General features: G+C 31.2%; 1 protein-coding gene across 2 annotated transcripts in view; it reads right to left on the reverse strand.

Moving 5' to 3' along the window:
* The window catches only part of LOC100163581 (octopamine receptor beta-2R), a 186,324-nt gene that overhangs the window by 16,938 nt on the left and 149,055 nt on the right, over positions 1 to 20,331 (reverse strand). For both annotated transcript variants that reach the window (XM_029490635.1, XM_001944792.5), the window contains 2 exons: positions 9,362 to 9,776; positions 2,322 to 2,843 (listed from right to left, as the gene is read on the reverse strand). In XM_029490635.1, coding sequence (XP_029346495.1) covers positions 2,322 to 2,843; positions 9,362 to 9,484 — 645 coding nt within the window. In that variant the 5' untranslated portion in view covers positions 9,485 to 9,776. The remainder of the gene's footprint in view (positions 1 to 2,321; positions 2,844 to 9,361; positions 9,777 to 20,331) is intronic.

Raw genomic sequence — 20,331 nt, forward strand, 5'->3', positions numbered from 1 at the left:
GGTATTACTTATTTCAAGAGTTCATCGTTTTCTAGGGGCACTTTATATATATATAAAAAAAAAAACATATTTATTTATTTTTTAGTAAATTTAGTTGACTAAGAATTATTATTATTTACGTAGATAGTATTAATATCGAACTAGTTGAAAAATTTACGTTGAGTGTGAATTTAATGCGATTTTGTGAAAAAATGTCGTACAATAATATTGTTTCTATGAGATATTGAGAGCAGAATTACTATGTCACGTTAATAGTTTCAATGATTATAACAAATAAAAACAAACTAGATTAATTATAAATACTTCATGCGTCGTTGTTTATTGCAATTAATTATTTTTAATACTTCTTAATACTTGTAACACTGTTTTGAAAACTTAAAATACATATTTTAAGTTTTAACGGACCGATGGCTTTGAATAGGATTCTGTGGAGACGTAGCTAAGACATCTTATAATGATTGTTCAATAAATTGCCCCCTTAAAATATAATAACCGACAAACAGCTGATATATTATAAAAGTTAGTCAGTGTATCTGAATTCACAAGAAACTAAAACACATTAGAGTTTTGGTATATTAAATGTTTAGTGTTATTTTATACTAATGATAAACTAAAAAAAAAAAAATGGACGGCTACCTCATTTTCTATGTAAACCAAAAAATAAAAAATAAAACTTTTCTACTTTATATTTACGTCATATTTAAATATTTTTATAATATTATCAGTACAGGTAGCTAGTTGGATTTTGTGCAATTTTAATTACAATTTTGTCTCTTGGGAATTTTGTAGAAGCTTTGCAAAATTTATGACAGTTATACATAATATATTATGGTTATATTTTATTTTGTCTAAAAATATATCGTTTTATAAGTGAAATTAAGAACGGTAGAGTAGATATAATACATATGGTGTTGAATATGCAATCGTGATTGTATAACTATATTATACTTTAGTGTACCTGACAAGGCATTTCGTTCTAAATTAACGAATTTTGTTTTTCAGATAAATTCAACTTACTTACATCAGTTGTGTGTTAAACATTTTATTTTTTTGCAAAATATGCAAGTTGTGTCCAAGCGAATAAAATAAATTTATTTGACGATAACAAGCATTTAATAAAACGTTTAGAATAGTATTCGAGAAATTTACAAATATGTATATAACAATTACACACTTTGGACCTTTAAAGGCTGCATTGTAATTAAAATGTTGGCCATTTGCTATAATCAATTCACATTTTTAGATAACAACCAAATTATAAACCAACAATTATGTTTTATGATAATAATATTTTACTATAACAAAAATAAAGTTACAGTGTGTTAATTTGAAGTGTAAAATTTTCAGTTAAAATCATGAAATATATTTACTATACAAACGAACCCCACAAAAAAAATTGCGCGAAACATAACGCTTATAGTTTAGTATTATATAGCGTACCAATTTATTATAATATTATAATGTAAAATGTCATATGCAGTGGAAAACACTTATAATGGAAACAATTTGGGTATAATTATTTTCAACTGCTCTAGGTCTCAGAAAAATAAATAATTAACTTATAAATATTTTTCTACAGTTATAGGTATAGTTGAAACTGTCATAGCGGAAAAAATATTATATTGTGGTCATAATTAATCAATAATCACGTTTAAAACATTTTCTATAAATCATAATATAATAGCATACGACTATTATAATAATTATTAATTATGACCACATATCCATTTTATGCGACCCATTGACTAGTGTTCGCCGTACATTATAATATAATATACGAAGTATGGAGCAAGTTTATGAAAATAATTAACTTGTGTTGAATTAAGATTAGTAAACTCAAAATCTTCAAGTTGGAAGTTATAAGTTAACATTTAACTCACAAAGTTTTAAATTTATATGGGAATAAAATATTAGCTAAACTCAGATTGGAGAAATTAACCTACTTTTTAAATTAGTTTGTGGATCACAATGATCACGTAATATGTAGTGTGTGCTTATTTATTTATATAATATTATTTTATCAAGAAACATAATAGACATATTATTATTACTACTATCAAAGTGTTAGATTATTTTTATTTAAAACCGTTCATACAGAAATTATTGGTACTTAGTTATAATAATGTATATATGGGTACCTACCTACTATTATCTTTTAAAAACTTTTTCGTTATTAATTTGAAGGACTATTTTAAATCAGATGAGTAAGTTGACCAAGCATTAGGTCAACTAAACTAGTCAAGTTGGTAAGTGGATTTAAAAAGTAAAAAAAAAATAATTAACCTTTTAACTAGTTAGATAAACAAATACATAATACTCACAACCCAATCGCAGTCGTCCGGGTGTGCCATCCGGTAGGCTAGATACTCGTCGGTGGTGTACCAGCCGTAGAAGATTGGCACGAACGCGATGATGCCCGGCGCCACCCACGTGACGAGTAGCAGGAACGCCACCAGCCGCTTGGTGACCAGCACCGGGTACTTGAGCGGCTTGACGATGGCGTAGTACCGGTCCACGCTGATGCAGCACAGGTGCAGTATGGACGCGGTGGAGAAGTACACGTCGCTGGAGTTCCACACGTCGCACATGAAGTACCCGAATATCCACTTGCCGCTGATCAGCTTGCTGGCGTTGAACGTCATCGCCACGATGGCCACCAGCATGTCGGCGAACGCCAGCGACACGACGAAGTAGTTGGTGATCACCCGGAGCCGGGGGTGTCGAGCGACGGACACGATCACCAACAGGTTGCCGCCAATCGACGTCAGTATAATGATGGCCATGATAGACGTTTTCAGCGCCACCGACACGTAATCGGACCAGTCCATAATGTCGCCGGTCACCTGCAAACCATCGCGTGGTTACCATTATAAAAATTATTATTAACTAAAAATTGTTGCGGGTACAATGAATGGGGTCAAGGGATGTGGTAACGTGGCGGGGACGTATTACCGCGAACCCAAATTTACACCTATTTTGAACCGAAAATAATCCGATTGAGTATAGAAAATTGGTAAAATACGATCGAGTCTATGACTTGGAAATTGTTATCACAAATTTTGTTTATATGTATATTATGAACATTTATTATATAATATCTTTCTTTAACAATAAATATTATTATTGTTATTATTTAATACTCTTAAATGTTCCGTTTAAAAATATTCAACGTGCTTATTCGTTGGATAGTCAATAAAATAATATGTCAACTTTGAACATAATTTCGTTCTCAATAATATTAAAAGTTTAGGTAAGCGGTATGTTCTTTGAGAATACAGACTTAGGACTTTCAAATACACAAAATATGGTTTGCGTATTAAATACTAAAAATAAAGTTAATTATAACAACTAATCAAATATAAATACAAATATTGTATTTTATTGCAATTTAATTTATCTTTTTCATTACATTCATTATTGTCAAATATCCGCTACAGAGCACGACCAATGATCACAATACCACTGATTTGTATCTGTATGAAAATAATCATCTCATACTACGCTATACTTATTTCATATCGTTAGTATAATGAATGACGTAGATAAGAATATAACAATATGAAAATCCAATATCAACTAACTGTTTTATCGGACTCAATTAGGCGTATTATCGGACGGAATTCATCCATAAACATAATTATAAATCTGGGACTGAACTGTATGTGACTCCTCGCGGGTGGTATGACGGGTGGAGGTACTCAGCAAGTACACAGCGGGCAACAAAAATACCGAGAACTTTGGCGGTATTAATATGTATAATAAAAATCGTTTTCCACCGTAATTTTTAGTCGATACGTTTTTAATTAGTTTCTTCAACCCAAGCGTTTAGAGCCGATTAACCACTTTAGTGGATCAACGTTTAATAGAAAAAACTCGATCAAAAATGTAAAAGTACAAACAATTCACAATGATATTATATGGTTATGATTTGTATACCTACTATAATACACACGACATTCCGACAACAACTTTTATTTTGTCGAATGCAAATCACAATAAAATATATTCCATTTTATTTATTTAAATTTTTTTTTAAGACATCAACTGCCTGTTTTACTATGGGGAGTACGGTTGGTTCTGAACACGTGTGTGTGCGGCGAGGATTTGCCACTAAAACCCGAGTGGTCACCCATCCGGGAACTAACGTCACCGGCTGTTGTTTGACCTCAGAACATGTATAGTGACTGATAGGCAACCACCGCGCCACTTTAGGCCACATAATAAAATAATATACTGTATTATCATATTATTATTATTTTAAAATATACCATAATAACGTATCTAAAAATACATTTTCGAAACCGATTTTTTTAATATTATATCTTCTATCTACTTGTGATTTACAAGATGATAGTACTAAAAAAAAAAATCTCATAATCGTTTCATAGAAATTCAGTACCGAAAGACTTACTTGGGGATAATAGGGTGTGGGTGGATCAAACGCTTAGGATATAACGCGAACGACACTAGCTCGCGCTCATGTTATTCAATTTGTCAAGCTTTATGAAAATATACTATACAGAAATAATATAATATTATATTATAATATTACATTACATTACTACATGTGTAATTTGTGTAAGCCTCAAGAAAAACAATTTCATGCAAATGAGATAACATTTGCATAATATTGGATAGTATAATACAATTTTATAGTTATTTAGTAATTATTATTATAACAGTCTTGTTAAATTGAACATCAAAATCCTTTCACATTCCCCCGTTTGGTATTTATCTTATCTACCACTTCTATACCACTCCGGAGATATGTAAAATGTTATATACATAGTTACAAATACGTAACAGGAAATTTAAAAATAACCATGGTTAAACGTAGATACATATACTAGCGTATATAACCTAAGATTTTAATAATTATAAAAATACACTCCTCAAATGTACATTCCTGCTTGACACCGCTTTCATTATGCGTAAACTTTGATAAACTGTCCTCCTACTCAAGTAAAATAGATTTGATGCAGTCAGAAAGTTCGAATGTGTTTCATTTGTAAACACCAAGTTTATATCGGAATAAATGTAATTCTAAACACTATATACAGTAATTTATACCGTATAGTTACCTAGATAAATTGTATACATAATATTTAATTGATCGTTGAATACATTAAATTATTAAATCCACTGTACAAAATACTACAAGCCGTTTGCACAACGACGAATGTTTTCGTGAGAAGCTGTTGGAAAAACTTTAAAAACGTTTGGAAGCTAATTATTTATAATATATTTTAATGCAAATGATGGTAGTATGCTATTTTATTATTGGTTTTTAGTATTCAAACGCTGCGTTTTCTCAGATGAAGGATCAAAGAAAGACTATCGAAATGTATTCAAATTCAAATTAAATTTCAAATGTCGAAATATATTTAGATGCAATAATTACAAATAAGTAAAATGAGGATATTATATTATGTAAATATCATTATTTTAGGCAGTTTGGATAAGAATAATCACTATAATTTTTTCATTTTAAATGGAAGAAATCGGAACCTTTTTTATTTTCAGTTTTCATGTCGATATAAATACGGGAATTTCAGTTATGTACAAATTGAAAATTCGTGTACGCGCAAATAATATTATTCTCTATCTCAAAGTGATATTACGTTTTTGGATAAACTCAAAATGTCATTATATTCAGATGGAACGTTCAAAACGTACTCAGCAGCTATATAGTGCAGGATTTTCTCTGTGTAAGTTAATCGAAAATCTTTCGTGCACCTCGCAAACGCCACTCGAGCCAATTAAGTCTTCGCGTTTGATCAGTTTGACAAGTCACAACAAAATACAATATAAATATACATATTATATAATAATATTGTCCATAATATTATAACAATGTATAATAATATTATGCAATAGGACGCATACCTACCTACCAGGATCGTGAATAATGTTCTGTATCGAACTGTCAAAAATCGTGTGTACCAAAAAACGTGTGACATGTTGTCGGACCTGGTCGTAGGTACAAGACATTACTCGATATCGGGTCGAACCGGAAATCGGCGTTCCAACGACTGACGTTTACAACGCCTCGCGTGCCTTATCACTCAACTTCCGGACAAATGAACGCGCACGTGGCTTACGGTCGAGGAGATAATCGCGACTGCTGTAACATTATAATAATATACGGCACAGAGTAATGGGTTTTATTCATTTATTTTGTTTAGACGCTTCGGGAACTCTGTAGCTTTTGATTTTTTTTTCTACCAATATCAGCGAATTTTCTCTCGATTATTCAAAACGGTCGTTTAAGATAGATGAATCCGCGGAAACGATAATTATTATATCGTAACAGTATACCTATATATACGAGAGGGTTTTATGTTTAAATCGCTGCGCGACCGGCGGCGCTAAGTTATTATGTAATACCCGTGGGAGGTTTATTACGGTCGGGCTGGGTAACCACCGCCGTGGAAAGGATAAAATGACCGGGAAATATGGTTATTACACGGACGATGACGACGACGCGATATTAAATTATAAGCCCTTCAAACCACCCGGCGTTACCATTACAACAGCAGTTTTACCCGATCCAAGTATTTTTTTTTATTTCGGAAAAAGGTTAAGTAGTCGTAGTGAATGGAGTCCAGAAATATTTTTAACAGTTCCACCTAATAGTATGTTATTATCTTGAGATTGTTTGAGTAAAGTCAACGCGTGTATTCTCAGTACCTACACAATCGACTCGTACCTTGCAATATTATTATTATTGCTATTAGCGTTTATTTCAAATAATAATGAACCTCACTGAGCATGCTTGTGTAATATAATAAAATAATGTAGGATTATCAATGATATCTACATACAAATATAAAGCAATATAAGATAAAGTACTTAGACCACCATAACATATACACCAAACCTACAACCTACCGTAGAATGGAGTAACTTTGTTTTCGCGGGGTAACTTTGATACACATATATTTTTTTGGCTGCGTACGAGTTCATTCCCGGGTCATCTGCAAGAGGTATGCACGAGTTAATTACCTGGTCATTATATATTATTTTCAAAATTTAGTCAAATATTCAGTTTATTAGCCTAACCCAAGAAACACCACGAGGAGGTTGTCTGACAAGTTTCTCAAAAATGTCGTTCTTTTTAGTTTTTTCGTGTTTTGAAAATTGTTCAATTTTTTGTTAAAAATTATTAAAAAATTTAGTAATTAGGTAAAAATTATTATTAAAAAAATTTTAGTAATTTGGTAAAAGCGTATAACACATTGTTTTTACAAATTGGTATCTGATAAGAAGATTGCTAGTATACCGTGACATAATGATCTGGGAATCAACTCGTCCATACTTAATAATGACCCGGGAATAAACTAGGTAATACATAAAGCAGGTCTCGGGAATCAACTTACCAACTACGTTTTTATTCGCCAGAGTACCATGATGATTTAATTTTTTTTTCATAAAATGGGGTTACTTTGATTACTAAGAAATATAGGTATCAAAGTTGTCCACTACGTTGTGTAACTTTGATAGTATAATAAAAAGATTGATATCTAAAAAGATAACATCAGAAATTTAAAAATAAAAACGTAAACATATTGATCATAACTAGCTGTAACTAATATTTCATTTTGAGAGTTTTATCGTTATTACTATAAAAGTTATCCATAAAATAAAGAGTAAAATTGTCATAAAACAGTAAAAAATTATCAAAGTTACCTAATTTTACGGTACTACAACTAACCTATTACCTACCACCAACTATCTATAGCATCTTGCATATTATATGCTATAGATACACATTATGATTATAATATATTACTGGTGAATACCATACAACAATATATTATATTAAGCTGTATATTATATTACACCATATATATTTTACTGTAGGTATAGATTCATCAATTTTCACTGTGCCAAACAGATTTTTACATTGCATTATACATCGAACACAATAAAAACGTAGGAATGGTCTACCATTTCAACCAAGCACTTAAAAAGGACCTGAAGAGCAAACAAACAGGCAGTCAGTTTTCTTGACATTCTCTGAAATAATTAAAAAATAAATCATAATCAACACTCTGCTACCACTTTTTCTATTCGCAGTTATACGATCTTAGAAATTAAAACTCTACACATATTTATAAGTCACATCGCGATCTATGCAAGTGAAATTTACAAATCATCCATTCCTCACCCGCCTTGCTAGTGGCTGAACGTACTATAAAAATAATAATTTTTATTACGAAAATAAAAACTAAATTTACATATTTCCAATTAATAACATAAACCTAAAATACATGTATGTGTGTATTTATTGAATATCTAATGTTGTTTGATTTATTAAAAAAATATATATTACCTTTTTACCTATATTCCAACTAACTATAATTCTAATACTGAGGCCAGGGTATACTCTATCTACTGATATTTGAGATTAGGATGAACTATATAGGGGTTAGCTCTGAGTTTATTCATTAGACCAACATTTGTATTAAATGCAATCTCATATCCTTCGTGAAACAACCTACTGTATGGCAGTAGGTGAACATAGATGATAAGCCAGGATTTCATTCAACTATAACTTATAAGTGTACACTAACTACTAATAAGTTATGGTAGTTGAACGATATCTTAGTACAAACGTATACAACTCGTGGTGTCTTTTTTATTGGGGTTATCACTTATTTTATTGTAAGCATCTCACAACTCCATGAAAATATTAATAATATTAACCGCCAACATAAATTAGATTTCTAAAAAAAAATTATTACTAAGACTTAACTCGTCATATAGAAAAGTTGTTCTTTCGGTCATCGACTCAATTCAGTAGTATCTATACTCTATAAAGACATCACTTAAAATGGGAATATTTATTTAATTATTTTTACGTTTGAATTAATAGAAAATTATTTTAGATAAATTATATTCTTCAATACGCGTATAGTTACACCTTCACATGCTTGTTCTCGTCTACACATATAATAAAATACAGCACAAACATAATTGGAGACTGTCGAATAAAGAACGTCGTGTCAGATACCCGCGTTTACACATAATAATCTTAAAATCAAAAGAAATATTATATAATTTATCTTAGCTACTGTTATATCACTATTTTGAATGTTCGTGTTTTTTTTTCTTTTATTTGTATTCCATTACAATATAATTTATTGCACAAAACAAAATATTTGAATTGATTTGATGTAATATTAAATAGCGATATAATTTCAAACGCTATTTTGCCATCAATCCTCTTCAATTCTCAAATATCAGGCACTAAGACCAATTATAGACTATAATATTATCAGTGTGTAGTGCAGAATATTATAAATTTGAAATGTACACAGTTCACACTATAGAATACTATATCATCAGATATAAATACCTGTTGGACCGTGGGGTCGGTGCCGTTATCCATGACACTCAACCGGTAGAGTGAGTCCCGTGGATCGAGTGACGTGACGACGGATGTGGGGGTATGGTTGAACACGTCGTCACCATGTTCCATGACCGCTGTTGCGGTATAGTAGGCGTCTGCGAAGTAACCGGAGTATTGTACTCGGTCACCGGCCGTTTCACCATACCGGCGAACAGTCACAGCGATCACGAACGGTTGAGGACGTCACCGTGGCCGTCCGCTGGCATACCGGACGCCACTGTTAAGTCACACAGCAGTATAAGTTGTACCGTGGTTATGGGCGTTGAATTTTTTACACCAGCCGTATGTTTTTGTGACAATTTTTTGGAAAGTTATTACCACTGATTTCACAACTTAATCGGCCTAGGTACAAAACCAATTTCTGTAACAAAAGAAAAAAAAATATGTTTGAATATTATACGGTATATTTTTATTCATATTTACGTATATTTTATTTCTCATGTTTTGGAAGATTAGTTAATAGTATAGGTAATACAAATTATACAATTCATTATTGGCTAAAAATGTTTACCTACACTTCTGTTTCAGATTAATATCTTCAACGAAATTTTTTTTTGAAAACCATTTCAAGGAAAAAATATAATTATATTATATATATATATATATTATACAGCCATTTTTAATATTACATATTGCGTATAGTGTAGGTATACTGATTTTCTGGAATGTTTCAAAACGTTTAAAATACAGAATATCAGGTAATATATTGTTATTGCACAGTGATGTTGATACTGTTATCAGTTCATAATAATTATGAACCAAACAAAAAATATACATATACGTATTATTTATTATACGAGTTTTGAACGGGTTTAAAGAAGATAAATGTGAGTTCAACATGGGTTTAGATTAGATAATATATGTGAAGTCTTACGTGGGTTTAGATGAGAAGTATAATATTATTTAGGTTTCATGTTGAGTATAAAAGTGAGATACATAAGTTTCTACATGTAATGTATATGGATACACGTCCCGTCACTAACTCGGCACGATTCTTCATAACAAGTCTAGAGATCTTCTGGTTTGTAAAGCCCTCAGTCCATATTATGTATAATACTAAAAAGTTGAATAATTCTCTCCTGTTTTATACGGGCGTAATAGGAATATTACATCGCACTGACGTACATGCACGTCGCACATGCCTCATTTTTGCTCTAAATTATTTCCTTTATTTTTTGTATTATTTAATTTAACAGAACTGTTGTCGTTCAATCCCATACTACACAATATGTTGTTAAAAATAAAAACGTATAAACGCCCCGCAATAACTGTATATGGAGACAATCGTAGTAGGAGACCAATTTTTATTCTGTGTCATACATATTATAGGAATTTTTTTTGTACTAGCATAATATTACATTATGAACATAGTTTAAAAGAAAGATATTTTTATTTGTCACTAACAAACACGCAGTATTTCGATAGTTGATGTTTTACAGGGAATTACAAGGTGTGTGTTGATTAAACTTGTGTAATAGTAGTACTACTTAAAATAATGATTTAAAACATATTAAATATGGACCGCATCTAAATTATTTTGATATTTTATATTAGCCCATGTCGAAAATATATTTGCCCTATCGAGAGAATCGTTAAAAACCTCGCCAATCCACTCGATCTGTACATCTACTAGAGAGCATGACAAATTATATAGGTATGTCAGCAACTCCTGATACGCATGTCCGTGACGTAAGCATTTCTATAACAGGTTGTGCGGTGGAGTGGTGGTGGAGTCTTCGACGGCGGCGGTTATTGTAGCTGTGACAGCGGTGGACCAATGAGAAACGGAGAAATTGTTACGTCACAGAATATGGCTGGGCGAAGCGTGGGTGCGCGATTTGTTTTTAAACCGGTAATGTTGCTGACTTACCAATATAATTTGTCATGCTAGAGAGTTTAATTAAACGAAAATCGTACACTTTATTAAAAAATTACCCTCTAATATTATATACCTGCGTGGAATTCCGACACTCGTCGTGGTCGTTTTTTTGCTACCGACATTGGAAATAACGATGGAAAAAAGCATTGTTTATTTTTAGAATTTTATCAGAAACAACTACAGGGTTATTGGTTTTTTTCTATAGCCTGTGTTATTGTTTTGTTCTTGTTTTCCGCTTAAAACGCTTTTGACACACGTAAACCGATTGAAAATTTCTTGTACATACTTAAGTATAAATGTACGAATACTTTTCCAACGGAGTTTCACAAAATTCAGAAATGTCCATTATTTTTCAACAAAGACGTGAGCGAAAAACAACATTTTAAATAGTAAGAAAAAATGTAAGATTATTAAACTATTTAAAGACATTTGTAGATTTGAATTTTCCTATTGTATATGTATGTTTGTATAAACAATATATGTATGTAAATATAAGTTTTATAAAATATATGAAACACAATGATGAAAATTGTTGTCTTTTAAATTTTAATATATTTTTATAGATATTATGACAAAGTTTACTCATTTGTACCATATATTATTACGCAAGGCAGAAAATAATTAAGAAATGAAATACCAATATAAAATAAAGTCTGCTATTAATATCATTAGAAGTGATTACGAAATTGATAATTATTTATCAAATCATTTCCTCCACTAGGGTTTAAAAATTCCAACTATCTCAGAAGTATTAAAATCCGCCTACAAATTTTACTCATTTAATTTCACCTTGTAAACCACTAAGCCTAGCCCTAGATTCCAGCAATATCCCTGGAAATCTGCCAAAAAGGCTAAATAAGAAGTGACTTACTGGCATAGGAAAAAAAATATAGTGATATTATAATAATATTAATAATACAATTCACAGATTAACAAAATATAAAATAAATAAATATATTTAAATATTATATCACGATCAATGTATTACTGCTGATTGTTTGATACCTTATTCTTTTAATCATAATATCATTACTATGTCTAACTACCTACATCAAATATCAAGTGGATATTGTAAATAAACATTTTTATGGATTGTATAAATCAAATAAACGATAAAAAATGTATATATTATTTTGTTTCGTCATTTATTCGCCACTGTGTTAAATTTTCAGTCGACATTAAACAGGTAAATTAATCTTACATATTCATACAGTCGTACATTCGTACAACAGAAAAAGACTTTGTTATAATATTTAATGTTAAATAATTTGTCTGAAAAACGCGTGAACGAAACACCATCGTTGGATCACGTCGGATACGGTATATGATAATTAATTCGATGGTATTCCACAATAAATTGCAATGACAAGTGGTCAAATTGTTACTGAATGTCACGCTATCAAACATGCGTGCCGGTCGCGCCGGAAAAACGCGACTTCCTCCACACCTCTCATCGTTTTGCCGTCCTATCACCGTCGACAGCGATGTGCAATGGCCCGGAGAGATCAATTTCGACAATTCCGAACGGTGACAGTACAAAACGCGATGTTGTTATAAAAATATATATAAATCAAACTTTTCGCAAACACTATTTTTTCTCCCTGATTTACACATGACAGTGTCATATCAGTGCGTAGTGAACTATACTCGAACAGCGATTAATTGCGTGTTTGTGCGATGCGATTGAAACGTTAAAATAGTCATATGATATTGATGAATAATAATTGAATTATCAGTATTGTGGGGCTTACCTTGAAAACATCAGTTTAACATTTATTTTTTAAGTTTTTTTCTAACTATTAAAATATATTGATTATTTTCAACGCTGGTTCTCTGAAACATTTCCGAGTGAAAAGCTTTTATTTGTTTGAGTTGATATGGCCTAACAAAATATACAGGAAGAATATTTTTGCTATGTTATACGTCTTAAAGCCGAATAGCAGAGACTAGGAGTATTCGAGAGGAAAGTTTTAAGAAAAATATATGGACCGGTCTTTTACAGTGAAACAAATGAATGGAGAAAATTACATAATTATGAACTCAAAAGATAGTTTCAGAGACCTGACATAGTTAAGGAGATCACCAAAAGAAGACTCATATTTGGGGGCCATGCCTAGCGTAAGCAAGTATCTCTAGTTAGACAGGTAATAGTGGAAGAACCAATAGGTAAAAGACCTTTAGGAAGACCCAGATTGAGGTGGGAAGACTGTGTAAAAAAGGACTTAAAAACGTTAGATCCAGGAAACAGATGGAGAGAAGTTGCAGAGGACAGGGACAGATGGGCGATGGAAAGATTTGTATTTAGCGGCAGGGTCTTAAAGGCCGAAAACAAGAAGAAGAAGAAGAAGAAGATACGTCTTAAACAATTATGTGAACTTTTGTTTGTATGATAGTAAACAATAATAATATTGTATATTACTCCATCCAACCATAACGCAAGAAATAATGAATACAATGTAAGCCTTTTTATACTTTCATTAGTTGGTACATGCAATGGAGTGAATCCGTTTTATTAAAGTACACTAACCTTTACAGTACAAAAAAATAAAGATCAAATTAAAAGTTATGGAAATGATGTCTATATCAGATTAGAGAAAGACATTTTGTAAAAAGTTTTATTTTCAGTCTAAGATTATGATGTCAAATAAATATCACAAATATTATTTTAAATTTTAAAGTAAAATAACTGGCTTTGAAAAAAAAAATAGTTTTGATATAATACGCACCTACCAAAGATTCGATTTATGGAGTATCGTTGATTTTAAATGCTTTAATTCATACAAACAATTTCTATATTATTACATTTCTCGTAAATTGACTGAAGAAATACCTTTCGATTGGTATACCAACCATACAAATAGGATTATTATGTTTAGAGTTATCATACATTGAGTAAATTATTTTCCGTAGTGATAAATGGGATAACGAGTTTTGAAATGGTCGCCGTGTACAATTCTGAAAAGTAGATTTGCTCGGTTGTTCAAATGAGTGCTTCAATTGTGTAATACTGAAAACCATTGCCGTCGTACATTCTAACAGCTCCTAATTTAAAGAGGGAAACGGTGGATCATATAGTACCAGTCAAAGTTAGATCAATAGTAAATATATGGATAGCAATCTAAACACATCCATGAGTTAGATTAGCCTATTTGTAAAATTGAGGTCACAGATATTTGTACAAAACACATTAATATAATAATAAAATAATATTATAAATGTAAGACGGCGCGTCGGGTAGGCAATTTAGGGGCGTAGTTGTAGCCATTAGCCCATAAAATATCACAATAATAATGAAATAATATATTTATAGTATTTTGCGCTCATTTGTAGAACAAAAAAAAAAAAAATAATGTAACATGATTTTTTGATGTATATTTTTATAGGTTTATTTCAAAGCACAATCTATTTCGTATTTTTTTTTTCAATGGAAATCTAGGTTGAATAATATATCATTCTATTTGTCTACATAATATATACCTAGCATACGGGACATCACGTCTGATCAATACACAACACTGCGCCGTTTCGCTTGTGTTATGCATGACTATTAAATGTTTCACGACGTTTCATCTCGATGAAGATCAACCACACCCAATTAACTTTGTTTCATAAAACTGAAAAAACTCGGTCTGCTCAAAACACAAATTCGTTTGCGGAACGAATAATACAATCGATTCAACGGGGATCGCACGAGTCACGACAAGTAGGCAACGTCGTTTAGTCAAACTGCATTGGAATGCGTTAGAAAAATTATACTACCGTGTCGCGCCCTAAATTACTTTTTTAATACGAATTTAGTGCACCTCGACGTATTACAATAAAACAAACGGCTCGTCAAGTGATCGCATTTGCTACGATTTTCCGCGGATCTGTGCACACTCGATTTTGCAGTCAACCACCTGCAGCTGACATGGATGTAAACTTTCTTGAGGCTTGGTATGTGGCGCTAAAGTTGGTCCCAGTCACTGCAGGTGGATCAGGGGCGGACTTTATCAAGACATCTGATTTCCAGAATTAATTCCAGTATTCTAAGAATGCCGAGTGCGGGGTGAGGCGGTTCAATCTAATTTTATTTACTTGCTAAGAACTGTGCGAGCGGTCCCCCACCTAGCCAGTAGAGCGGCTATAACAATGTACTCGGCGGCCCGAGGCAGTATATTTGACTGCCTTGGCTGGCGTTTTGCGCATGCGCCATTCACAATATTGTATGTGTTTACGCAGCACACCCGTATGACACCTCCCATGCATTAACATAGGTAACGCCGGAAACAGCCTCGTGAGTGCCGATATCGAGCCTCTAGCCGTGGCGGCGTGGCACAGCGCGCGCTGGTAGCAGGATTGAACCCAAACTGCGAGGTTAGGTATTATAGCTTATGAATTAAAACGTTACTGCGACGTGGCTACGAGAGCCATTCTCCTTTTTCATGCAAGTTGTATACAAAAAAAAATTAATATCATATATAAATGTTGGTAATTATAATAAATTATGAAATTATGAAAAACTAAAAAGTAAAAATTAACTAAAAAATTGCGCCCCAATAAATTTTGCGCCCTAGGCGCGTGCCTTGGTGGCCTATGGGTAAATCCGCCCCTGAGGTGAATGACCACATTCGGCGACGAATCCTATTGTCCCACGTAAACACGTGCAGTTTCTCGACCACCCGTTGCCGAAGCTCAGAGACCAATCCAAAAAATGAAATATCTGATTGTCGATCGTATACAATATTATTATAATCATCATAATCATAACAAAAATTTCGTTAGGACGATCTCTATACATAATAATAAATATAGTTCCGTGTGTCATCATTTGAATTTGCGTGCACATAATATTATACTCTGTGCATTATTTTCCCGGTACGCCAAAATCTTTTTAACCATCACATAACGTTTTAACATAACTATTTAACACGGTCCACCGATGATTATTCCTACACTGATCAGGCCCAGCCATGTCGATTATACATCGTAAATTATTTCACGACGAATCGTAATTTAACGTATTGCGTAGCCAAAGATAATATTATAAAACCGTCGGCGACGGTGTAGACGGTGGCAGATACGACGATATTAATTCGTTTCTTCACTGTATAATAATGACGGAGATAATAATAATAGTATGATGGTATTATATTCGGCGTGTTTGACCCCGAACAAGGAGGAATGAATTAGATCCCGCTGCGGTGACTAAAATACTACCCCGCGTTGCACAGTTACATGTTATTATTATATTATAATATGTGTACGGTTGGCGTATATATGACGTTATTTAGGTATAATGTATATATTATGTAAAGGTTCCTGTTATAGCCGGATTACGTGACGTGATAATATTCACAAGCGTGTCGTGCGGGTGCGATAATCGTGTAACAGAGAACGGATATCATTTTTTTTTTTTCATTTTTAAATCATATATAAAAAGGAGTTTTGTAAAATAAAAAATGTGTGATACATATATTATTATTATTTTTTTTTTTGCACGCGGTATTGGACCGCGACACTGGTGGAGTGCATTTCTCGCGTATTCGTAAAGCGATCGTTATAGCTGCTAAGCCGTATACGTTATACAGTTTTTAATTATATATGTATAGTATATATACACGTAGTTTCACCCGAAATCGGTTGAGGTTGCAGTTCCAGTGTTTAAATCGGGCAAGCGTTTGCAAATAATTAACATTTTTTTACCCTTTTATTTTTATATCGGAAAATATTAGGAAATCCGTTAAAAAATAATAAATATATTAACATCTTGGCTATTATACAATCTGTTTTCGATTGATGCAATTTTTCAACGTCATTACCGGAGAAAAAAAAATCACGTCACCATAAAAAGTCATTGCAGTATAATTGTATTCACTCCGAGTCTTATTAGATCATAATACTTGTTATAATTTAATCAATTTAAGTAGAATATTATAATCATAATTTATACTTGCCATATATTACCGTATCCAACACAAGACGAGCTATCGATTGTCAAACTCGCATGGAATTTAGATAAATTATAAACAAATTTTATAACGAATGCAGATCGCGACATTTTATAAGGCGTTTTATAGGTTTAATTTAACTCGCACGCATTAAATAAATCTGGTAGTCCTGGGCGCATTTCTTAACTGGAAGTTATCCACCGTATGCCCAAGTTAGTTGGTTTTAAATTATATTTTTTATAGAGTTACATACGCCAATAACATTGAATATAAACAAAATAGTAAAATAATGACAGGTTTTTACGATTTTAATATAAGTTGAATCTTGAAAAATATAATATATATTATAATATATATATTATATATTGTACTATTCATAAAACGGTCAGTTATACAATACATTACTATAACAAAATAAAGAAAAATATAAAATTGGTATGTAAAAACTAAAAACTGAATCAGCACCAAAACTTTAAGTGTAATTTTAATAGTTATTATAAATAACGGTTAACCGTTTCATTTTCAACAATATTTTTACATTTTGGATTAACCAAAACCTTTTAAGATTTCTGAAGGTTCTTCCGTTACATGGGGTTAAAACTTGTAAAAATCCCTTTTTTTTAGCTTATTATGTGATTATTTATCAAACAATATACTTATATAATAGGTACCATGAACAATTTTTAATGATGTAGTTTCAACCATAAACAAATTTGAATTCAAATAATTAAATAAAAGTTTTTATCTTTAAAAAAATATTATATTATTATTTTATGATACATACTTACTGTTAATGTTTGTACTATAAATAGTTATTACTATTATATTTAAATGAAAAAAAAAATTTTCAATATATTATATTACTAGTCATACGTCAATGTTTTTAGTATTTTTTATCAACTACAGCTTATAACTCAAATCCGCAATACTGACGAGAAACCATAACTTACAGTATCATGGTTCTATTGAAAGTATATTTATTTTACATTTTTCACACATTGCCACATAATATCATAAAAGTTTATCGTGAAGTTTTTAATTTTATTGCTGCCGAACATATATTTCATATAATATATGTATATAATAGGAATAATACTAATAAAATAAACTTTTATGTTTTTTAACGCCATTTGACACTTCGTTGCGTTTAGAAATCATAATAACAATGAAAACATTTAAAATATCAAGAATGCACGTATACGAGTACACGAGTTAAACGTTTCGTGAAAGGTTTCCTTCCTTTTAGTTTTTTATTTATTACTTTTAACATGAAATTTGAGTTAAAAAAAACTTGCGACTAATGCATCAAATTAATTTTGCTTCGATATCATAATAATATAATATTATTGTATCTAGCTAACGTTGCATCGGCAGAGTCATCAGCAGAATTGCACGTGGAATGCAAAACAGTTGACCAATAGCTAACCACAATCAGAGTCACTCACTGAACATAATATACTCTGTCCAGCGAGAGAACTCGACGAGGCCTGGCAAAAATCTGCAGATTTTCAAGATTCAAGAACATGTTCTTCAGCGGCACACTTCCTTAGTTGAACCGGTCTCAATGGCAGGATATTATGTGGGTATGTGCAGAATTAGCTTGTTCTCTCGCTGGACAGGTGCTTTGAGATTTTAAAAATCCTTAATATTAAACATTAAAACATTTTAATAATTGATAGTTTTTTTTTATACAGTTCGAATGGAAAAAAATTGGTTATGTATATAGTAAAAAGCCAATTAACATTTTTTGAATTAATAATGATTAATTAAAAGGAAATTCGGAAGATAAGTCGAGCTGGTTAATATTAAAGTACTTATAATGTTCAATAAGTATATTGTCTAACTATAAGGATCATGAAAAGTTTAAATTTATTAAAATTGTATTATTTGCGTTAAAAACCGTCTTCAACATTTCAATAACAAATCAGTAAATGATAAAGAACATCTATGCGGTTCAAATGCGCGTACCCTTGCATCCCTAAAATGCCTTAGAGTAAATTAGTATTATAATAATTTGTTTTCATTTGTACTGGCCTAAATGTAATGGTTACTCACATAAATAAAAAAATATATTTACCTTATCGAACATTTTTAAATTAAAAAATCTAATTTTGATATTGTAGAATCATTTGAATATTATTTCTAAGCTGCAATAGCTACTATGAGCATCGTTTTGTTCTGTTTCAAAAAATACGTATTGGTAAAGAATAATATTATTATTCCCATTGTGAGGAAAGTTTTTTTTTAATTTGACGAAATACTAAGTTTAACATTAAAGTATAATAAATATTATAGAAGCAATGTATTTTTATTTTAGAGGTGCAGAATATTTTATGTTTTATAATAATTTATATAATAATGTATAATGATAATAATTCTTTATTCACGGGAAAAAAATAAATACCTATTGTTAAAATGAAGAATTATTAAAATACGATTCCTTAGACAATATATATCGTATTGGTCTGTTGGGTACGGTAACTAAGTTTAATTTTATCGGTCTGTAATATTAATTGTTTCTTTTATTTTCAAATATTCTTTTTTTCCATTTCCATTTATTATTTTTCTTTTGGTTGAGCTCCAAAACTTCGAACGAGTATCATGTTATGTATCTCCTTTTAGTTTCTGTCAGTTACGAAAATTGTGTAGCAAAAAACTTATATTGGATCACGAACATTTTGAGCCATAATTTCTATACAACTTTTCTGAAACGTCACCAATAAAAATTGTATATACGAAACAAAAAATCCTATTAAATATATAAATTATATATTATATTCTTATACGAAAACTTCTGTGACAAATTGAAACGAATGCGTACCAACATAACACATTTATATAATATTATTATATTTTTAGGTCAGGCGTAAACCGTTAGTTTTTTGGTTTCCATCAGCCATAGTGTTAAGCAATGGTGACAATGACTCATGGACCAGTATAATACTATGTATAAAATATATATATATATATATATTGTATTAATTGAAATGACCTCAACTTTTAGACTTTAAAATTACTAGCAAGATGAGAAATGTAATGAATATTGTGTGTGTGCGTGGTACATATACACCCATAACAAATTACTTGTCACTTGGGTGGAAAAAAAA

The sequence above is a fragment of the Acyrthosiphon pisum genome, chromosome A2 (assembly GCF_005508785.2).
Source record: "Acyrthosiphon pisum isolate AL4f chromosome A2, pea_aphid_22Mar2018_4r6ur, whole genome shotgun sequence".
NCBI lineage: Eukaryota > Metazoa > Arthropoda > Insecta > Hemiptera > Aphididae > Acyrthosiphon > Acyrthosiphon pisum.